Source organism: Lonchura striata, chromosome 10, assembly GCF_050655825.1.
Source record: "Lonchura striata isolate lonStrDom1 chromosome 10, ASM5065582v1, whole genome shotgun sequence".
Taxonomy (NCBI): Eukaryota; Metazoa; Chordata; class Aves; order Passeriformes; family Estrildidae; genus Lonchura; species Lonchura striata.
Genome location: NC_140712.1, coordinates 7969759 through 7989599, shown reverse-complemented (window position 1 = coordinate 7989599; position 19841 = coordinate 7969759). Strand labels below are relative to the sequence as shown.

Sequence of the window (19841 nt, the reverse complement as noted above, 5' to 3'; positions counted from 1 at the left end):
GGATTTTATAAAATATGTGTAGGTCAGTGCCACCACGAGGAGGTGTTTTCCTGCTGTGGGAAGACCAGCCAAGCAGTGATTTGGGTAAATCTCCCTCCTAAAGGAGCAGGCAGAGGTGATGCAGTAAGAGCCCTTCCTGCTCCAGGTAGGATATAGGAAGAGTGAATTTAGGACACTCCTGTCTTTCCATTTCCTGCTCTCACAGTTCCCACAGCCTTGTTGACATCTCCCAGCCTCTCACGTGCCAAGGAACACTTTTGCCTTCAGGACTGAATCTGTACCTCTTCCAAGTGTTTTCAAGCCAAAACCAGCAAAAACTGGTCCAGGGTGGTGGTACTGATAAGGGAGCCACCAGCCTCCAGCCTGGACTCAAGAAGCAGCTCCAGCCTGGTCATGTTGCTGATGTGGGAGGCAGCAACCTGCTCCAGAACCTGGATCCAAGTGCCATGGAAAGGGATAAGGGAGCTCCAGGCAGGGCAGGAGGACCTGTGGGAATACTTACCTGGGACTTGGAAAAATGGGGGACTCTGTTCTTCTTGCCTGGGAACATTTGTGTGGCAGGCCTAGACCTTAAAAGACCCTGTCCTTTCATGAAAGGCCAAGCTCCCAGCTCCCTGCCATGTGTGCTTTCCCTGGAAGGATGGCAGACACCTATCCTGAAAGGCTTTAGGGAACCAGCTCTGCTGGGAGATGTGTGGGACTATGGTGGGAGGAACAGGGCCTGCAGCCTCATATAAATACTGGTGGGTGACTGCTGATGGCCTCTGGTTCCACCTCTCACTCACAGCAGGACTGTCACCAGCTGCAGGACGCCATCCCAGGGTGATGTTTGGTGGGACAGGACCACTGGGAGGGAAGAGCTCTGATCATCCTTGTCTTTGGGTGATTTTGTAATGATGTTTCATTCCCTAATTGTCTGCTTTACACCCAGAAAATGGCTGCTGTAGATTCAAGATAGACCTGGGGGGTGGGGTGGGGAACTTTGGGCTCCTACCTGATTTTGGTTCAATCTTTCTCCAGGCTGGACTGGGGATGCTGCATTGTTCTTTTGTGGGATTAGTTTTAGGCTAGCTTCAAGCCAGAAGGTTTTTCATCCCTTCCCTTCCCTTCCCTTCCCTTCCCTTCCCTTCCCTTCCCTTCCCTTCCCTTCCCGGGAATCCCCTCAGCCTCCTTTTCCCCCCAACTTGAACTGTTTTCAGCTTTTCTTATTTTTCCTTTCAGCCCTTCTGGGGAGGTGATGGGGGACCTTGGAGGAGCTGAACCAACATGAGAAAGGACATTGAAATCCAGCTTCAACTGCTATGAGGAGAAGACCCACACCAGAAATCCAACAGGTTCCCAGCTGCTCTGTGAAATCTTTTCTCCCCCTCTCCAAAGAAGGGCAGCCACCACCTTTGCTTCTCAGCCACATGGTGAGGTGGGGTGGGGTGTAAGGTTAAATTTCTATTTTTTTTTCTGTGCTTTGAGGCTATTTTGCTTTGATAATGAGCAGTTTTTCTTTTCTTTTTTTTCTTTTTTTTTTTTCTTTTTTTTTGTTCACTTTCATCCCCTGCTATCCATTTCTGTCATTGACAGAAGAAGAGAGTTACTGAAGTCCTTCCTCCTTAGAGGGAACATTCATTCCAGGGCATTTCCTCCTGAAATTTGTCTCCAGAACTGAGACCATTATCTATCAAAACTTTTGTGACACCCAGAGCTGGTAGAGAACATGCATAAGAGACCTGGCCAACCCCAAATCTGCCTTGGATATCTTCCACCACAATGTTCACTGCTGATGTGAGATCTGGAAGCTCACACCCCTCAGGACTTGGTGTGAAGGGATTCCAAGGCTGGCAAGGAGATATGAGACAAAGGAATTCCATGGAAGAATGTTTATTGCTTAAAATTGGCCTCTAATGCCAGGGATTGCAAGAGAAAGCTCTCTAAGCTGCAGCCAAGGATTAAAGTGATAATTACTACACAGTGCATCATTAACAAGCCCCACCAAAGCCAGGAAAAGTTCAGCTCCTTGATGGTTCCATTTAACAGGCAGGAAGGGCTGTTATCTGTGGGGACAAGGCTCCCCAAGCTGGGACATTAAAATCCCTGATAAATGCATCCCAGAGCTAACAGCATCCTGAGAGCCACAGCAGGGCAGGAGAGCTCTGTTAGACGAGGGAGATGCTCTGGGATGAGTCTGGAGGGGCAGTCTGGGTGCTGGCAAATCCATTTGCTCTCTGATGGAGAGGAAACACCTGTAGGAGATGCAAGATGGGAGGTGACATCCTTCCCCTCTCCTCCCAGCTCCCAGGTACCAGCTCAGAGCCTCTCGTGATCCCTCCCTGCATCCCTGCTGCAGAGCTGGGATTTGGGCAGCCTGGCAGGGGCTCCTGGGCTCTGCCAGCAGCAGAGCACAGCTGGAGCTGCAGCCCCTCATCCGAGCTGGGTCACCCAGCAAGGAGCAAGGGAGGTGGTGGAATCACCATCTCTGGATGTGTTTAAAAAAACACTGGACTTGGCACTCGGTGCTATGGTCTAGTTGTGGTGTTAGGGCATAGGTTGGACTTGATGATCTTAGTAGAGGTCTCTTCCAACCTCATTATTCTGGGATTCTGGGATTCTGTGAATGAATAGGAGCAGCCCCAGCCCCTTCCCCACTCAAACATGGATCTTAATGCCCACAGGGTCAAACACAGAGTTCTGGGATGGATGGAAACATTTGGGAGGGTGGTGGGACAGCTGGGTTCCTGTCCCTGTGTCTCTGAGAACCCATGGAAGCCTGTAACACTGGCAGGAGCTGAAAGGAGCTGTTTGGGACTAGAAGTATTGATGGGCAAGCACCCAAAGCAAGATGCTCTTCCTGTCATGTGCCACAGAAAGTCTAGACCACATCCAGAGACTTCTTCCTCTCCTGCACAATGGCTCTTGCAAGGGGCAGAGGGCTGGACTCTCAACACAATTTCTAGATGAGGATTTCCTCAGTGGCTGAAAGCCCTCCTGTTTCAGTTCCCACCAGGATGATATGTGGCTCCTGCTGAGCTCTGCCTCCATCTCCTGGCAGTGCTTTCACTTGACCCTGAGCTGGCTCCAGCATAAGATGTGAAACCCACTGGTCAGTGTAGTGAGTAGCAACACCTTCTTCTTCTCTCAAAATGTGAAACTTCCAAATAGAGCTGGAAAAATAGATCCTTCTTGCAAATATATCTAGAGCCTGACCAAGGCCACAGCGACCTCTCTGCTCATCAAGGTGGAACTGGCCAGAGGGGGTCCTTTCCCCTCCTTCCTTCCTCCTGTTGTTCTCTTCAGGCTGCTCCATCATGGCCCAAGGATTCCTGGGCTTCATCACAACCAATCCCCTGCTCAACTCCAGCTGCAGCATTGTCCCTGTCAGGGAAGAGGACAGAGGGGTGATGGGGACAGCTCTGGGGCAGGGTGACTCCTGGAGACAAGCACCACATCTGTATTTCTGGCTCCAATGGGTCAGGCAGAAATCCTCCTTGTCCATCCCCAAAATCACCTCCCTGCCCAGGCACGTACCCACTCTTTCCTCACTGCACTTCCCAGCCCTGAGAGGGGTGGCTGATCCAGCACTCGACATCCTCTTGCACAAGAGGTGCTGGGTGCTGCTCCCCCTGCCCCCACCCCTCCCTCGGTGACCTGGATCCAATGATTCATCCCTAATCTGGGGATCCATCTCCCCAGAGGGAGTGAAGCAGAAGCTTCCCAAGCAAGAGGGCTGCTCCAGCAAGGGCAGGGTGCTGACAGTAGGAGAAGAAACTCCCTGGAAATGCGTAGTGTTCCCTGGAAACTGTGTGATGAAATGCACACCTGTACTACCTGCAGAAATACCCAGAAAATTGGAAATTTAAAAAAGAGGAAAACACAAACAACCAGTTGTAATAATAGCCTCTTCCTACATGCAGAGGGCTGGGTGAGGAGTAAGTCAAGCAGTTTTCTCGCACTTCCCAGGGTATGATCTCAGCACGCCAGGGAAGGGGAGATCCCACTGCCACAATCACACCGTGTTTCCATCACTGCTGGGGACAGATGAGAGAACCAAAGCATTCCTGGAGCTCCCCTGATGTCCTTGCACACAAACCTTCTGTTGCTGGTCACCTTTAGAGAAGAAGGAGAACTCCCTCCCCTTGTTTTCATTTTTGAGAATAGGATATCTCCCCACTTGTGATTCTTGTCTGAGCAGCCCCAAACCCACGGATCCTCAATCCCTTCCGAAGGCAAACTCCATACATTGCTTTATCCAAGCCAGTGCAGGCTCATCCCTCTGCTGCCTATCCCAGCTCCAGGGAGGGCAACGAGGGACGCTTTAGACCCTCATCCCACACGTCACTTCACATGGCTGCACCTTCCCCATCCTGATTCATTTCATCTCACCACGTACCAGCCACCTCCTCAGTTATCCTCTCCCACACTGGAGGGAGAGGTGGTTCCACCTTTCCAACAGGTCCAAAGCCCCACACATTTCCCTGTGGTCACCCCTAAGGATTTGCTCCATTGCTGTGAAGCCCACATCTCCTTCTGCTTTGCAAAGGCTGCCAGAGCTGGAGCTGGTGCCACATCCCCACCAGACAGCTCCTCAGCACATCTCTGCATGCACATTCCCCAGCCTCATCACCCTTGCCACCCTTTCGTTTTTGTAAACCACTCCAAGGAAGCGATTCAGTGTTCAGACTGGGTCAGACTAGGTGGGGATTTGAAGGGAAATGGCAAAGTCTTTGCCCAAAAAATGCCTTTATTTCCAGTTGGGCGTGAGTGAAAACTTGTTTTTACCTTCCTCTACCAAGGGGGTGGGTTCCCAGCCAGCCCATTCACTGGGATGCAGAAAAGAAATGTCCAGGTTATGGCTGTGCCAGTTTCAGAGGAAAGACCCCAAACATGGGTCAGGGGAGTGTTTCTGCCAGGCTGGTCCTTCTGAGTATCAATAGAACCTTCTTCAGCCAGCTGAAATGCCAAAGTAGAGGAGCAAACCCCAAAAGCTTGAATTTCCAAGATCTCCATGCCCTGGCCAGGTTACAAACCTGAGCATCTTCTGCATGATGGGGCTGGGAGCACCTCTGGACACCTTGCCTGGTGCCCAACAGCTCAGCCAGGAGCCTCTCAGGGAGACTCCCCAGGGCTGGAGTCAGGAGCCAGGGCCATCAAGGAGCCACGTAGGCACAGCCTCGATGATCTCGGCTGGGAACACCCGGCAGGGCTTTGGAGACCTCTGGTCCCACCAGGATCCAGAGGGCCCTGGCAGCTCCAGGGTCTTCATGCCATACAGAACTGGAACTTTTTACTGTTCTCCAAGAAAAGTCAGGGAGATGAAGCCAACCCCTCGCAGGGCTGTGCCCGCCCGTGGCTGCCCTCTGTGCCCGCAGCAGGAGCGCCGGAGCGGCTGGATGATCCAACGCCTTTGGAGGCGGGCACTCTGGAAAACTCCGGGAGCAGCACAGCCCTGACTCCTCGCCGGGCTGGCTCCTCGCCCGCAGCCTTGGCAGGAGTGCGAGCGGGCGGGCGGGCAGCACCACGGCTCATCCCGGCGCTTCCCGGCGTTTCCCGGAGCATCCCCGAGCATCCCGGGCAGGTCGCGGCTCCCAGCCCGGGCGCGGCTGCAGCGGAGGTAGGCTCGGCGTGGGGAAGGGGTGCGGGTGTTTCTGCTGCTGCTGCTGCAGGGATAGCCCCGTTGCCGGGGGTGTTGAGCAGCCTTTTCCCAGCAGGAAAGGGAGCTGGTCAAGTGCTGTGGCAAAAGCAGCGTTTGGCCTCCCAAGCAGCGTGCCAGCGCTCTCCCCGCCGGCTCCTGAGGGCTGGCACACCGCGGCCACGGACGGGCAGGGTCTCCTCCCCTCCGGGTTCCTCCCGTTCCCTCGGAGGGTGAGGAGTTAACTCGGCAGGGGCTCAGCCTGTGTTTGTGCGGTGATTCACCCAGGGCGCCGATCCAGGCTGCTGCAACTAGGGAGGGTGGGAGCACAGGCAAGATTTTGGGGATGGGGAACCGAGGAGGGGAGTGAATGTCTCTTTGGGGACAACCTGAGTATTGCAGCAGATGCCGTGGTGGCTCCAAGCCAGCTTTGCTGTGGGCTGTGCTGGGAAGATGAAGGGCTCCCGTGGGAGATGCCCGAGGGCGCGGGCAGTGTGGGGCTGCAGTGCCCAGGGATGCACACCCAGCCGTGCCAGGGACAATCAGAGCACGGGCAAGGGGGCAGGAGACAGTTCTGCGGGGAAGGCTGGTTGCAGTGTGTGGAGTTGCGTTATGTATATGTTTTATTATCCCTGTATTATGTATTGGTTTATTCCTTTGTACCCCCATGTGCAACTTGGTTTATCCCCAGTTTTCCCGCCTTGTCCGCCCTTCCCGCCTTCCCAGTATCTATCCATCACCCTGAAAGAGGCATTTTACCCCCCCCCGGGTGCCTTGTCTATCACTTGGTGTCCCTTCCCATCCATCCAGAAGCTTCTACTCAGGGCACCGGGTGATTGGGCGAGGACCTGGGGCTCCCCCCATATCCTTCCCCCATTGGACCCCACCATATCCCCCCATCCCGGAGCCACCCCCTATCCCTATCCCCATTGGTCGTTAGATACCCCTCCCTTACAGTTTATAAGCCAGTGCAAGCACCTTGTGCTTGTTCTTGTTGGCTGGCACCGTTCTAGGATATTTAGCCCCGTTGGGCTACAATAAACTCGGACTTAGCCCCCAGCAGGATCCGCTCTTCATTTACCACCGCGAGGCTTGCTAGCGCTGCCCGGAACCCACAAAGGCACTCTCCAAACCCCAGCTGGGAGCGGCGGAGGGTGCCTCCATCGCCCGCCCTCGCCCCAGGATGAGAGCTAGCCGGGGCTGAGACAAAGGGAACCGGGGCGGGAGCGCGGCAGCTGGCGCCCAACGAGCGGCCCCGTTTTCGCGGCGTTGGACCCTCGTTTGAGGATTTTAGGGTCGCGCAGACCTGAAGAATCGTCCTCCTGGCCGTCAGCTACCCCGGCGAGAGCAGACCCACGTTTTAGTGGGTGGCACTCTTGGGGACAGGATCGGCAACTCTGGAAAGCACCTCCAGAGTCGATTCTCTCGCGGAGAAGCCCTGCGATTGGTTTTTCTTTTCCACCCTTCCCTCTCGGACCCCTGTGGTTTGTGAGTATAGGGGCCCCTGGGGCTTTCCCGGTCCTTTTTTTTGGTTGGTTCCTTTCCCCTAAGTTTTAGGGGAAGGATACCTTTTTGGTGGGTTTCTTTTTCCCCGGGGTTCGGGGAAAAAATTCCTGTTTTTGGTGCTTCCCTTTCCGGGCGGGAAGCTTAAGGACCGCGACAAAGCCGGAAGTGTGGTCTTTTGTTTTTCGTTCGTGTTTTCCCAATCGTAGGCGCTGCAGCACGATTTAACACCTAACAGCCATGGGTGCAAGGCTGTCCGTGCCGCAGAAGAGCATTTATTCCCAAGTTGTAGGTATCCTTTTAGTGGGGGGAATTAAGGTTAAAAAATCTGAAGTAAAACAATTCGTTCAGTGGTTGTCGCAAACTTTCCCTGACATTTCGCCAGCTAAATTATACCAAGCCCCTTTTTGGGAACAGGTAGCAGAGAAGATCCTGCGACAGTCAGATCTCTCTCTCTCCATATTCACCCATTTGGCTCTCCAAATTCGCGATATAATTAAATATCACTACGAAAGTCTGCCACAGCCAGCCGCAAACAAACCGATCCCCAGTTCGGCGGATAGTTCATATAACCCTACTCCGCTTCCCTGTCCCTCAGCCCGGTCGCTGCAGTACGATGCAGCGCTCGCCGCTGCAGCGGAGCGCGGGGCAGCTGCTGTCGCTGCTCCCGAGGCTGCGGCTGCGGCGGGCGCTGCGGGAAAACTGCGGCAAAACTCTCCCTCTCTCCCGAAGTCGGGTATTATCAGACAGGCATCCCGGCATTGCCCGCAGGCAGATTCTGGCCCCTCTGATAATACCCTAGACACCCCGCAGAGCGGTGCAGGCACTGTCTCTGCTTCTACCCGTTCCCCTTCTTCCCCGCGCTGTACAGCCCCGTCCCGTAGAGACTCCGTTCGTTTTCAGTTATCCCAGACCCCCGAATATCCCTCATCCCCCATCCTCCATCCCCAAACCCCACGAAATGGCTCCCCTTCTTCCCCCTTCCCCAGGACACAAGATGGAGGTGACCGCGTGGGTTTTCCCGCCACTCGTGCTCCTTCTTCCCATGATCCCTGTCCTCCCCCCTCCCATAATCCCTTCCGGCAGACCAACCCCTTCTGCTCCCCGGATTTCTCCGCCCACCTCCCTCCTCCACCCCCCGTCAACTCCCCCTCCCTTGAATTATTCAACACCCCACCCCTCAGCTCCACCCCCGGGGAGGGGAGTCCCCACCATACCACTCCTCCTGCTCCAGACCACGCCTCGTCCCCTGGTTCCCACAACCCCACTTCCAGTTCCCACGCTTTCGGTTCCGGGGGGGGGGAGCGTGGGAACCCCGATCCACCCCAGTCCCTACCTGCCTTCTCGGCCGCACCTGTCACCTGTACCCCGCGGCAGGGGGGTAGGCCCCTTGCACAGTGGTCCCCCATCCCCCAGCAGACCATCAAAGAGCTCTGCAAGGCCAAGAAGGGGTTCGGGATGGAAAGCGAATACTTCCGAGGCTTATTAAAAGCAACCCTCTCCTCCAAAGAATATGTCCCAGCAGACATGCGAACTCTCTTCTCCTGTTTAATTACCCACGGAGAATTCCTCATCTGGGAGTCCGAGTGGAAGCGGGAGATCAGAGAGGTGTTACCTGACCTCTGGGCCAATGCAGATAGCTCTAGGGATGAGGATGGGGCTGTAATATCGCTAGACCACTTGTGCGGGGAGGGGGATTGGAAAATGGGGACCAAGCAGGCGGAAAAAATCCCCAGAGAGGCGCTGCAAGTCAGCACTAGGGCAGCAGAAAAGGCGTTTTTTAAGTTAAGACCCAGCGGTACGGTTATTAACTTCTTGTCCCTAAAGCAGGAATCCCTAGAACCTTTTGTCGCGTTCGTGGATCGCTTGCATCACGCGATGGAGGCTCAGGTCCCGGACGAGAGGCTGCGAGAGGGGATGCTTGCCACAGTTGCGAGGCAGAACGCTAACGACGCGTGCCGGCAAGCAATCCTCAGTCTGCCCCTGGACCCTGAGCCTACCCTTCAAAGCATGCTACAAGTCTGTGCGAGGAAGGTGACAGTTCCTGCTAAAGACATTCCAGAGACTCCTAAACCACCAACAAAGAGAGTAGCCTTCGTTGAAGCCGTGACACCGCCAACCACCCCTTCTCCAGATCGCCGCCCTACAGGAGCACCCCCGAGGGGACAACAGCACCATCAGGCCTGCAATCTATGTAGGCAGAAGGGACATTGGGCTTCCCAATGCCCGCTGAGGGACGAGTTTTTTAGGTTTAAACAACAGCGACAAGAAAAGAGTGCCCCCAACTCGGGGGGAAAACAAAAAAACTGAGTCATCAGCGCAGTCCCTCCCTGCGCGAGGACATAAATATGGTGGGTTCTATAACATCAGAGGAGGGGAGGGACAACTACCTGCAATGCCCACCTGAGGACATTTCACTGGACTTGACACACCAGATTATGGCTGACAAACCAGCCTATATGAGAGAAGACGTGGATTTCATTCCCACTGCTTGGCTGGGTCGAGGCCCGAACCAGCCCAAGCCGATACTTAACATCGTATCTGGTTTCTCCCCATATAGGTTGGCCCTGACTGAAGCTCTGCACCTAAGGGACAGCGACTGGCACTCCATCGCTGTCGACACAGAGGACCCAAGAACCTGGAGGAACCTCCACAGTAAGTACATCGTTCTTGGGGACACAAAATTCACGCCTCTCGAAGTCACTATTGCACCATCCCTGACATCCAGGAACACCGAGCGATTAGTGGTGTGGCTGCACTGCCCCCATCCTCCAGTCTTCCTTCCCAAGGGCCAAATCATCGCCCAAGCCATTCCAGCATCTGGGCCTCTGGCACACCCTGAGGATCTATGGAAAAAGTCAGCGAAGAAGAGCTACCAGGTGTGCCAGGCCCAAGTCATAGGGAAGGAAAGACCAAAGCTCTCCTGCTATATGCGGAAGGATGGAGAGTACAAACACCTAAGCGGTCTCCTAGATACAGGAGCAGACGTAACAGTCATTCCCGAACGGGATTGGCCGTCACGCTGGGAATTGCAAAACGTGGCAGGGAAAATTCAAGGTGTAGGGGGTTCTCAATTGGCAAAGCAATCAAAAAACATCGTAAAATTTGAGGGGCCGAACGGACAATCGGCCTATTTACGCCCGTTCGTATTAGATTACACAGAACCCTTATGGGGGAGAGACCTGATGGCCCAGTGGGGGGTCACAATTAACATCCCGACCCCCCAGGTTTTTCGGGCAACAGTCACTGAGGAGCGTCCTACCCGGAAACTTAATTGGCTCACAGATACACCAGTGTGGGTAGAGCAGTGGCCGCTCAATAAACAGAAATTAAAAGCGCTTCGGGAGCTCGTGAAGGAGCAACTTGCCAAAGGGAATATCCAGGAAACAACATCCCCCTGGAATTCCCCTGTCTTTGTCCTGAAAAAACCTGGCAAAGACGAGTGGCGCCTCCTTCATGACCTTCGCGCCATCAACAATGTAATAGAAGACATGGGTCCTCTCCAGCCAGGGATGCCGTCCCCCACGATGTTACCAGAAAATTGGGAATTAGCTGTCATTGACATCAAAAATTGTTTTTTCCAAATTCCCCTACACCCTGATGACGCACCACGGTTCGCCTTCTCAGTTCCTTCCATCAACCGAGAAGCCCCAATGGAGAGATACCACTGGAAAGTTCTTCCCCAAGGCATGAAAGTCAGCCCAAGCATTTGCCAGTGGTACGTCTCTTCATTGCTGTCCCCTGTGCGTGCAGCCACCGAGGGCGTGATCATCCAGCACTATATGGATGATATTCTTATTTGTGCCCCCAACAGCGATCTACTTACACACGCGCTTGAACTGACAACCAGTGCGTTGGTTGCTGTAGGGTTCGAGCTGCGAGAGGATAAGATTCAAAGAATGCCACCTTGGAAGTACCTGGGTTTGGAGATAAACAAGCGGACCATTGTTCCGCAGAAATTGGCCATAAAAAATTCAATTCGGACTCTAGCCGACGTGCAGCAGCTGTGTGGGTCTTTAAACTGGGTGAGACCCTGGTTAGGTATTAACAACGAAGACCTAGCCCCTCTTTTCAATTTATTGAAAGGGGGGGAAGAGCCTAGTTCTCCCAGGGAACTCACTCCAGAGGCCAAAGCTGCTTTGCAGAAGGTTCAGGAGGCAATGTCTGCCAGGCAGGCCCACAGGTACGATCCGGGCCTGCCCTTCAGATTCATCATATTGGGCAGACTGCCACACCTCCACGGTGTCATCTTCCAATGGGCAGACACCCTAGGAAAGGGCAAGGATAAGGACAAAAGGGACCCACTCTCCATCATAGAGTGGGTATTCCTGAGTCATTCACGATCCAAAAGGTTGACACGGCCACAAGAGCTGGTGGCAGAGCTAATCCGCAAAGCGAGAACGCGGATTCGGGAGCTGGCGGGGTGTGACTTTGATCACATCCACATTCCTTTGAAATTAGAATCGGGCCAATTCACAAAGGCAATGTTAGAACACCTGCTGCAAGAGAATGAATCATTGCAGTTTGCACTGGACAGCTACACCGGAAAAATTTCTGTTTTGAGACCGGCCCACAAAATTTTCAATTCCGAAATCCAATTCACTCTGTCAACAAAACAAATTCAGAGCAAAAAACCCTTAAAGGCTCTAACAGTTTTTACGGACGCGTCCGGAGGGTCCCACAAGTCAGTAGTGACTTGGAAAGATCCTCAAACTCAGCAGTGGGAGGCAGATGTTGTTGAAGTAGAAGGATCCCCTCAAGTAGCTGAGTTGGCCGCAGTCGTTAGAGCTTTTGAGCGGTTCTCTGAACCTTTTAATTTAGTAACTGATTCGGCCTATGTAGCAGGTGTAGTGTCTAGAGCACAGGATGCAATCCTGCAAGGTGTCTCCAACGATGCCCTTAACAGGTTGCTCTCTAAGCTGATAAGGCTAGTCTCCCACCGAGAGCAACCGTTTTATGTGATGCATATCAGGTCACACACCGACCTGCCGGGGTTCTTGGCCGAGGGCAATCGCCGTGCCGATTCCCTCGCTGCCGCCCCCGCACAGCTGGCGCCGCTCCCGGACAAGTTCCAGCAAGCCAAAATAAGCCACCAGCTTTACCATCAAAATGCGCCTGGTCTGGTCCGGCAGTTCCATCTAACCCGGGACCAGGCCAAGGCCATTGTGGCCACATGCCCGTCCTGTAAGTCGCTCCCACTACCATCAGTGAGCGCAGGGGCTAATCCTAGGGGTCTGAGGTCCTGTGAGGTGTGGCAGATGGACGTTACTCATATCCCCTCCTTCGGGAGGATGAAGTACGTCCATGTCTCCGTGGACACCTTCTCTGGAGCAGTTTTCGCCTCTGCCCACACAGGGGAGAAGGCCAAGGAAGTAGAGAAACACCTGATACAAGCCTTCTCCATGCTAGGCGTCCCAAAACAGATAAAAACAGACAATGCCCCCGGGTACACATCCAAGGAATTCGCAGGCTTCCTGCAGCAATGGGGAATAGAACATAAAACTGGCATCGCCTATTCCCCGACAGGTCAAGCCGTGGTAGAGAGGACTCATCAAAGCATCAAAAGGATGCTTAAACAACAACAGTCGTCAGCTAAAAATGAGTCCCCCCAGGTTCAGTTAGCGCGGGCCCTTTTTACCATCAATTTCTTAAACTGTTCCTTCGAGTGCCTCAACCCCCCCATCGCGAGGCACTTTAATTCCTACGAGCAGAGCAAGGTCAGGGAAAAGCCGCCAGTTCTCATTAAAAACCCTGAGACCTGGCGGCAGGAAGGACCCTATGACTTGGTCACCTGGGGACGGGGGTACGCTTGCGTATCCACGCCCTCAGGCCTGAGATAGGTCCCTTCCAAATTCGTCAGACCATATGTCCCTAAGACCCAGAAGAGAAAACCGAACAGTCCTCAAGTTGGGTACGCCGCCCTCCGACGGCGGAAAAGGTCCCCCTCACCTGGTCCCCCCTCTTCCCTCCCTGGCTCCGGAAATTCTCTGTTCCCCTTTGAGTTAGACCTCCCCTACCTCGACTATTAATTTCAGTTGCTTTCTAAAGAAACAGGACTTTTGCTGCTGCTGGGACTCATTGTGTTTATTACAAGCTTTAACATAGTGATGAACTGAAACCCTTGAACAAAGAAGGGTTTCAAAAAGAAGAATTTCCAGAAAAAGGAAACATCTAGTTTCAAAATGAGCCCAGTGACTGTAAAGCCCCCGTTTAAAGACTTACTTTATCCTCTTCACCTTTCTTTCTTTTTAAACAAAAAAAGGAGGAGATGTGGAGTTGCGTTATGTATATGTTTTATTATCCCTGTATTATGTATTGGTTTATTCCTTTGTACCCCCATGTGCAACTTGGTTTATCCCCAGTTTTCCCGCCTTGTCCGCCCTTCCCGCCTTCCCAGTATCTATCCATCACCCTGAAAGAGGCATTTTACCCCCCCCCGGGTGCCTTGTCTATCACTTGGTGTCCCTTCCCATCCATCCAGAAGCTTCTACTCAGGGCACCGGGTGATTGGGCGAGGACCTGGGGCTCCCCCCATATCCTTCCCCCATTGGACCCCACCATATCCCCCCATCCCGGAGCCACCCCCTATCCCTATCCCCATTGGTCGTTAGATACCCCTCCCTTACAGTTTATAAGCCAGTGCAAGCACCTTGTGCTTGTTCTTGTTGGCTGGCACCGTTCTAGGATATTTAGCCCCGTTGGGCTACAATAAACTCGGACTTAGCCCCCAGCAGGATCCGCTCTTCATTTACCACCGCGAGGCTTGCTAGCGCTGCCCGGAACCCACAAAGGCACTCTCCAAACCCCAGCTGGGAGCGGCGGAGGGTGCCTCCATCGCCCGCCCTCGCCCCAGGATGAGAGCTAGCCGGGGCTGAGACAAAGGGAACCGGGGCGGGAGCGCGGCAGCAGTGGATGTGTGGAGATGATTTTCTCACCACTGTCTCTCTGGGTGCCAGTTTTGGGTCTTTCCAGGCAGCAAGATGACGCTGTGGAATGGCTCCTACCCCTTCTACCCTGGAGCCAATGCCTGCTTCCCCTTTGACGCCGCCCGGGCTGTCATTGTCACCGTATTCCTCTCCATGCTGGCCACGTTCATCATCATCCTGCCAGGGATCCCGGGCAGGGGGGTAAGTGGAGGGCCAGGGGCAGTTCAGACCTCTGGTCCCTGCCTGTGCATCCACAGTCCTCCTCCTTCCCAGCCTCCATAACAGACTGAGCTGCCCGCGGGCTATGGCCAGAGCTCTGGGATCTCTGGAATGCCATGGGGCTGAGTGTGCTCCAGCCCATCCCAGCATGAACACCAAACTCCACCACCCCAGACTTCTGAGGCAGCTAGAGCTGATCTTGGCTGGAATTCTCTGTGAACAAGCCGAAATTCTTTCACCAGAGTGGAATAGCAGGGTGAGGCTCAAAAATCTCACCCCACCTTCCCAGAAACCTCAATAAAAGAAGGAGGTGTGTTCCGGGCATGTCCCAGCACTGCTCACTGGGCTCTGTGTGGCCAACAGACCCTGCTGTGAGCCACATCAAGTGCTTGCTGTGTGCTTGGTTTTGCAGCAGGGCTGGTTGAGGGGCTTCTGTCCCTCAGGGAAACTCTACAAATGCCTGGTCACTCCTTTGTTCTACAGCTGTGGCCAGCTGTCAACACATCCAAACATGTGAGGTTTGGATAAGTGTGAAATTGCAGCTGGAGACGGTTAGAGGGAATGTTTCCACCTTCCTTCCCAAGAAAAGGGCCATCACAGCTTTCTCCAATGGGCTCATTTGATCTTCCTCTGCCTGATCTCCCCTTTGCTGCACCACAGGAGGGATGCCACAGGAGTACCCCATGCCAGCCACCCACAAAGCACATGGGGTGGCTCCCCAGGGGAGGGACAGGTCTATTTTTCACCAATTCACGTTTCTAAATGATGTGCTTGGTGCTGAGGTTCCCATGGTAAAATCTGACAAATCTGACTGACCCCTGTGCCTCCACTCTGCTCACCCCTGACAGCGACTCTTCTGGTTCCTGCGGTCAGTGCTGGGACTCTTCATGGGAGCTGTGATCCTCAGTGAGTGCTGGGGCCTGGGGAAGCTCATGGGTGCCCCAGAAACGGAAGGGAAAGGTGGGGGAGGGTGAATAGATCAGTCAAGGGCCAAGTCCAGCCCGTAGGATGAGTTCATGGGGAAGATGGACACATGTCTTGTGTATGGGAGGTCCCCCAGCAATGCATGGAAGGCACCCATCTGCCTCCAGTCTGAAGACTGGTGGTCATATCCAGGGCAGTCACCAAAAACTCACCGCCAGCTTCCAGGGAATTCAGGCAGGGGTTTAGATGAGAAGCAGTGCCCCCAGGGTTAGAATCTCCACTGGGGCTGGGGAGAAACCAACCCAAGTGGGGCTCTCAGGGTCATGGGCTGGGGGAGATCTCGAGGAAGGACAAACAGGACTTCTGCCCCTTGGGACTAACAGCCCAGTCCTGAATTTGGGATGAGGTAGGTAATGCTCAGACCATGGCGACCATCCTGGCAGGTGCTTCCAGCACCAGACATCCTGCTGCCAGGCTGTAACTAACCCCTGAAGTCTTCACAGATGTCCAGTTCACCAGGGACTGGGAGACTGGCTGGGTGCAGGCAAACACCTCCTACAAGTCCTTCAGCCATGCCCAGGTGAATGCGGACATCGGGCTGCACATCGGCCTGGCAGGGCTGAACGTCACGCTCAGGGGTGAGTCTGCTGTCCCCAGCTGGGACTCTGCAGTGGCCCCAGCAGCTCTGCAGCTGCTCTGCAGGACCCCTGCTCCGTCTGGAGGCTCCTGGGACCCTGCCGTGCCCGTGCTGCTGGCTGGCGGTGCCCAGGAGCTGGCACGGCAGGAGCTCAGCTGGTCCCTGCCGCAGGAAACCCAGTGGAGCAGATCAACGAGACCATCAACTACAACGAGCACTTTCCCTGGAGCTTTGGAGAGGATTATGAGCGCAGCTACAGCGAGGGGCTGCAGAAGGGGCTGCCCAGCCCCATCCTCTATGTGGCAGAGAAGTTCAGCAGGCAGAGCCCCTGCGCCGTGCACGGCCAGTACCGCGTCGCCGGCCACTACGTGTCCCTCACCCTGTGGTGAGTTACAGCCAGGGTCAGCCCAGGCACAGCAGACAGAGCTCATGGAGCCGCCCTTGTCACTGCAAGGCCGTGCCAAAGCCTCGGCTCTCTGCAGAATCTGGGGTTCTCATGCTTCTGTGCCTGTCATAGATTCATAGAATTGTGGAATCATGGAGTGGTTTGGGTTGGATGGGATCTTAAAACTTATCTTGCTTTAACCCCCCACCATGGGCAGGGACACTTTCACTATCCCAGGTTGCTCCAAGCCCCATCCAGCCTGGCTTGGAACACTTCCAGGGATGGGGCAGCCACAGCTTCTCTGGGCAGCCTGTGCCAGGAATTCCTCCCCACCCTCCCAGCCAGGAATTCCTTCCCAATATCCCATCTAACTCTGCCCTCTGGCAGTGGGAAGTTATTCCTCCTCATCCTGTCTCTATAGGCCCTTGTTCAAAGCCCCTCTCCAGGTCTCTTGGAGCCCTTCCAGGCACTGGCAGGGGCTCTGAGGTCTCCCCAGAACCTTCTCTCCCAACACCTCCAACTCTCCCAGCCTGGCTCCAGAGCAGAGGGGCTGTGGACCTTGGAGCATCTTTTGTCCACGTCCCCAGACTCCTGTGCCTTGATGTACAAAACTGCAGTCTGACAAAATTTCATTGAAGGGAAAACAGCTGCAGCTGTGGGGCCCAAGGACCAAGATAAAGAGTCCTGGCTGGAACCCACTGTGAAAGGTCCTCCTCTGCACGTCCAAGTGAGCACAGACCTGCCTGAGAGGAGCAGGAGGGGCCATCAGGAGGGAGCTCATGAAACTTAGAGCCCTTGTGTGTGTTGTGGAGTCCCAGAGCACCCCCACGAGTCCCAGAGGTGGTGGGAAAGGCACTGCAGCGAAGAGAGAGCCTTGCAATTCCCCCTTGAATGTAGGTTCCAGGACCCTGTACCCATCTCCTTTATCATTTTCAGGAAAAATAATTATCCCTACCCGAACATTCCTGCATTTCAAAGCAGAAATGTTCATGAGAACTTTTTTTGTTTGTTTCTTTGTTTGTTTGTTTTTTCTTGGAATCAGAAAAATTTGTTAGGCTTGCCTCCCCAGGGAGCTAAATCCAGGCCCCAAGCACAGGGTAGGGCTGGCAGCTGGGTGCACTCCAGGTGCTGAATCAGGTGTGGGCATGGCTAATGGTGCAGTTCTCCAAACAAAGGTGTCCCTTGATGCCATTGTCCCTCTGAACAGGTGGGTGCTGCCTGGGGGTAACCAGTTATGGACAATCACAAGAATCCAGGCAAGAAGTTACAATCTGATTATTAGAGAGATCCTCTGCCCAAATTAAGGTGTAAATGAGACCATATGCTGAAGCCAACAGTATGGATTTTATGTCACAGGAAATACGATGTAGACAAAGAAAGAAATAGAAAAGGAAGCTAGGAGGAGGGAGAGACAGATTAAGTAAGAAGATACGACCCATGGAAGCAGACAGTGGCCCATGGATCCTCCTCTCTGGTCTTGTCAGAGGTGGGGGTCCCACAGAGCTCAGAGCCCAGCGCTGGTTCAGGTTTGAGAGAGCACCCAGGCCCCTTCCCCCAGAGGGGAACTTTTACACTTTGCAGCACTCTGGATCAGGGAAGGGCTCAGAGTCTCGGGGTGCTTTGGGGGTCTGGGGTGGTTTGTGATCCCTCCTGAGACATGACCCTGCCTCTCACGCTGGTGTTGAACCAGTTCTGCCTCCTCAGAAGGGATGAAAACCTCAGAACGAGGTGCGAACAGAAACAACGGCCCGGGTGAGCAGGACCTTCCCGGGAAGGGACGGGGAGTGGTTCAGCTGAGCCTGTTGTGTAAGGGAGGACATTGCCGTGATAAAAACATCACCCTGCTTCTCCAGGGTCTGCTCCTTATCAGCCTTCTCCCTCGTCTGCCTCAAAACCCAGAGCTTCTGGGGTGGCTCCTCTGTCTTACACACATCAGAGGGCTCACCACCACACACCCAAAAAAACCCTCCTTCCCCCCTCGTAGAGGAGAACCCAGCCCCAGCAGAGCACCTGCTGCCTCTGCAAATGGCCAAATGTTTGAGTTATTAAACACTAATATTTCAGTCTCTCACAGGAACCTCCAGGGATTTCTACTCCAGGCCCACACCCAGAGCAGGGCTGATGCCAAGGCCACACCAAGGTGCTTGGGGGCTTCAGGAAATTCAATATTGAACATTCCCAGGTGTGCAGATCCCTCTCCACTGCTGCAGGATGTGTCCCACAGCTCCGCCACTCATGTCACTGCACAGTTGTTTGGGTTGTAAAGGACTCTCTAGGTCCTAGGCTGTCCAGATACCTGCGAGTAGGTTGCCCAGGGCTTCATCTCTCCACTGGGATATGAAGAGGAGACCCAGAGTAGATACTCCAAGCCTGATGTTTTCTGCTCAGTTTTGTGGTCCTTTTGCAGGCTGGCCTTTTGCACATGGCTCATTTCCATCCTGCTCTTCTCCATGTCCATCCTGCTCTATGGTGGCCAGATGCTTCTGCTCACTGCCACTCTGATCCTCTGCTCACTGCTCCTCTTCTCCACCGTGAGGAACACCCTGAGGTGCCCCATCCAGTTCGGCCCAGTTTCCTTGAGAACAGACTATGGTGAATCCTTTTGGCTGGCATTAGCAACAGGTGAGTGCTCAGCTGGCTTCTGGGGAATTCCCTCTCCATCCCTACAGAGGTGATGGCCCAACAGCACCTCATCCCTTCTTTCTCCATGGCTGGTCACAGAAAAGGATCATTTTAGGTTAGAAGATTTTAGATAAGAATTATCAAGGTGGGGAGAGAAAGAGATGAACAGTCAAGAGAATTGAATGTTTGAAGTTAGCTGCTGGATAGAGATTCCCTCTGCCTTTCAGGACCTGCTCCACTTCTGAGCAGCAATTATTTCCTTTGATCAAACCAGAATTCCCCATGTTACAACATCACCTCCAGGGAGACCAGCCCTTTTCCTGTAGCAGGTGGTAACTCATTTTCCCTGGGCACTCCTCCTCTTCAGGCTAAACAAACCCAGGTCCTCCAGCCTTTCCCTGTGCACGGTGGGCTCCAGCTCTCCCAACTCTCTGCCCCAGTTCACTGACCTCTGTTTTGTACTGGGGAGCCCAAAGTGATGGCAGAATTGAGTTGGGGAAAGAGAAACCAAGACCTTTGCCTGCCTGCTGGGTGATGCCACAGGTCCCTGGTGTGCAGCTGGGAGCCAGCAGAGCTCCTGCAGTGGTGTCCCTGTGTATCTCTGCAGGGCTGCTGAGCCTGCTCCTGGGGCTGGGCATCATCATCCTCAACTCCCTGCAGCCAGAGAAGCTGAAGCTCATCTTCAGCCTGGACAAGAGCAGCGAAGAGGAGCTGTGGGACAAGTCCTGCCTGCCAGCCCAGCCCAGCTGCTCTGCACAGGATGGGCTTATGGTGCCCCTCGGGGAGCTCTGCCACGGGACAGCCACCCAGCTCTGAGGCACAGGGGAGGCAGGGCAAGCCTGCAGATCCTGCCCCTGAATGCACTGAATTCTCTAGGAGCCCACGTGAAATGTGACAAGAACCAAGTGATGAGAATATCCAGATCTGAAAAAGTGTCTCAAATACAACAGTTTTTGTTGGTTTGGTTTTTTCTGTTTTACTGCCCTTCTCCTGGGTCCATCCCAACAA

At 54.0% G+C, this 19841-nt stretch overlaps 1 protein-coding gene across 1 annotated transcript; it reads left to right on the top strand.

The window, feature by feature from the left end:
- Positions 1–5476: 5476 nt before the first annotated feature.
- LOC110483944 (dual oxidase maturation factor 1) lies at positions 5477–19791 on the top strand. Its single transcript, XM_021554222.3, has 7 exons — positions 5477–5599; positions 14077–14247; positions 15114–15171; positions 15693–15827; positions 15998–16211; positions 18619–18833; positions 19441–19791. Exons 2-7 carry the CDS (start codon positions 14101–14103, stop codon positions 19647–19649), a joined length of 978 nt encoding a protein of 325 aa, XP_021409897.3. The 5' UTR covers positions 5477–5599; positions 14077–14100; the 3' UTR covers positions 19650–19791.
- The last annotated feature ends 50 nt before the right edge of the window (positions 19792–19841 follow it).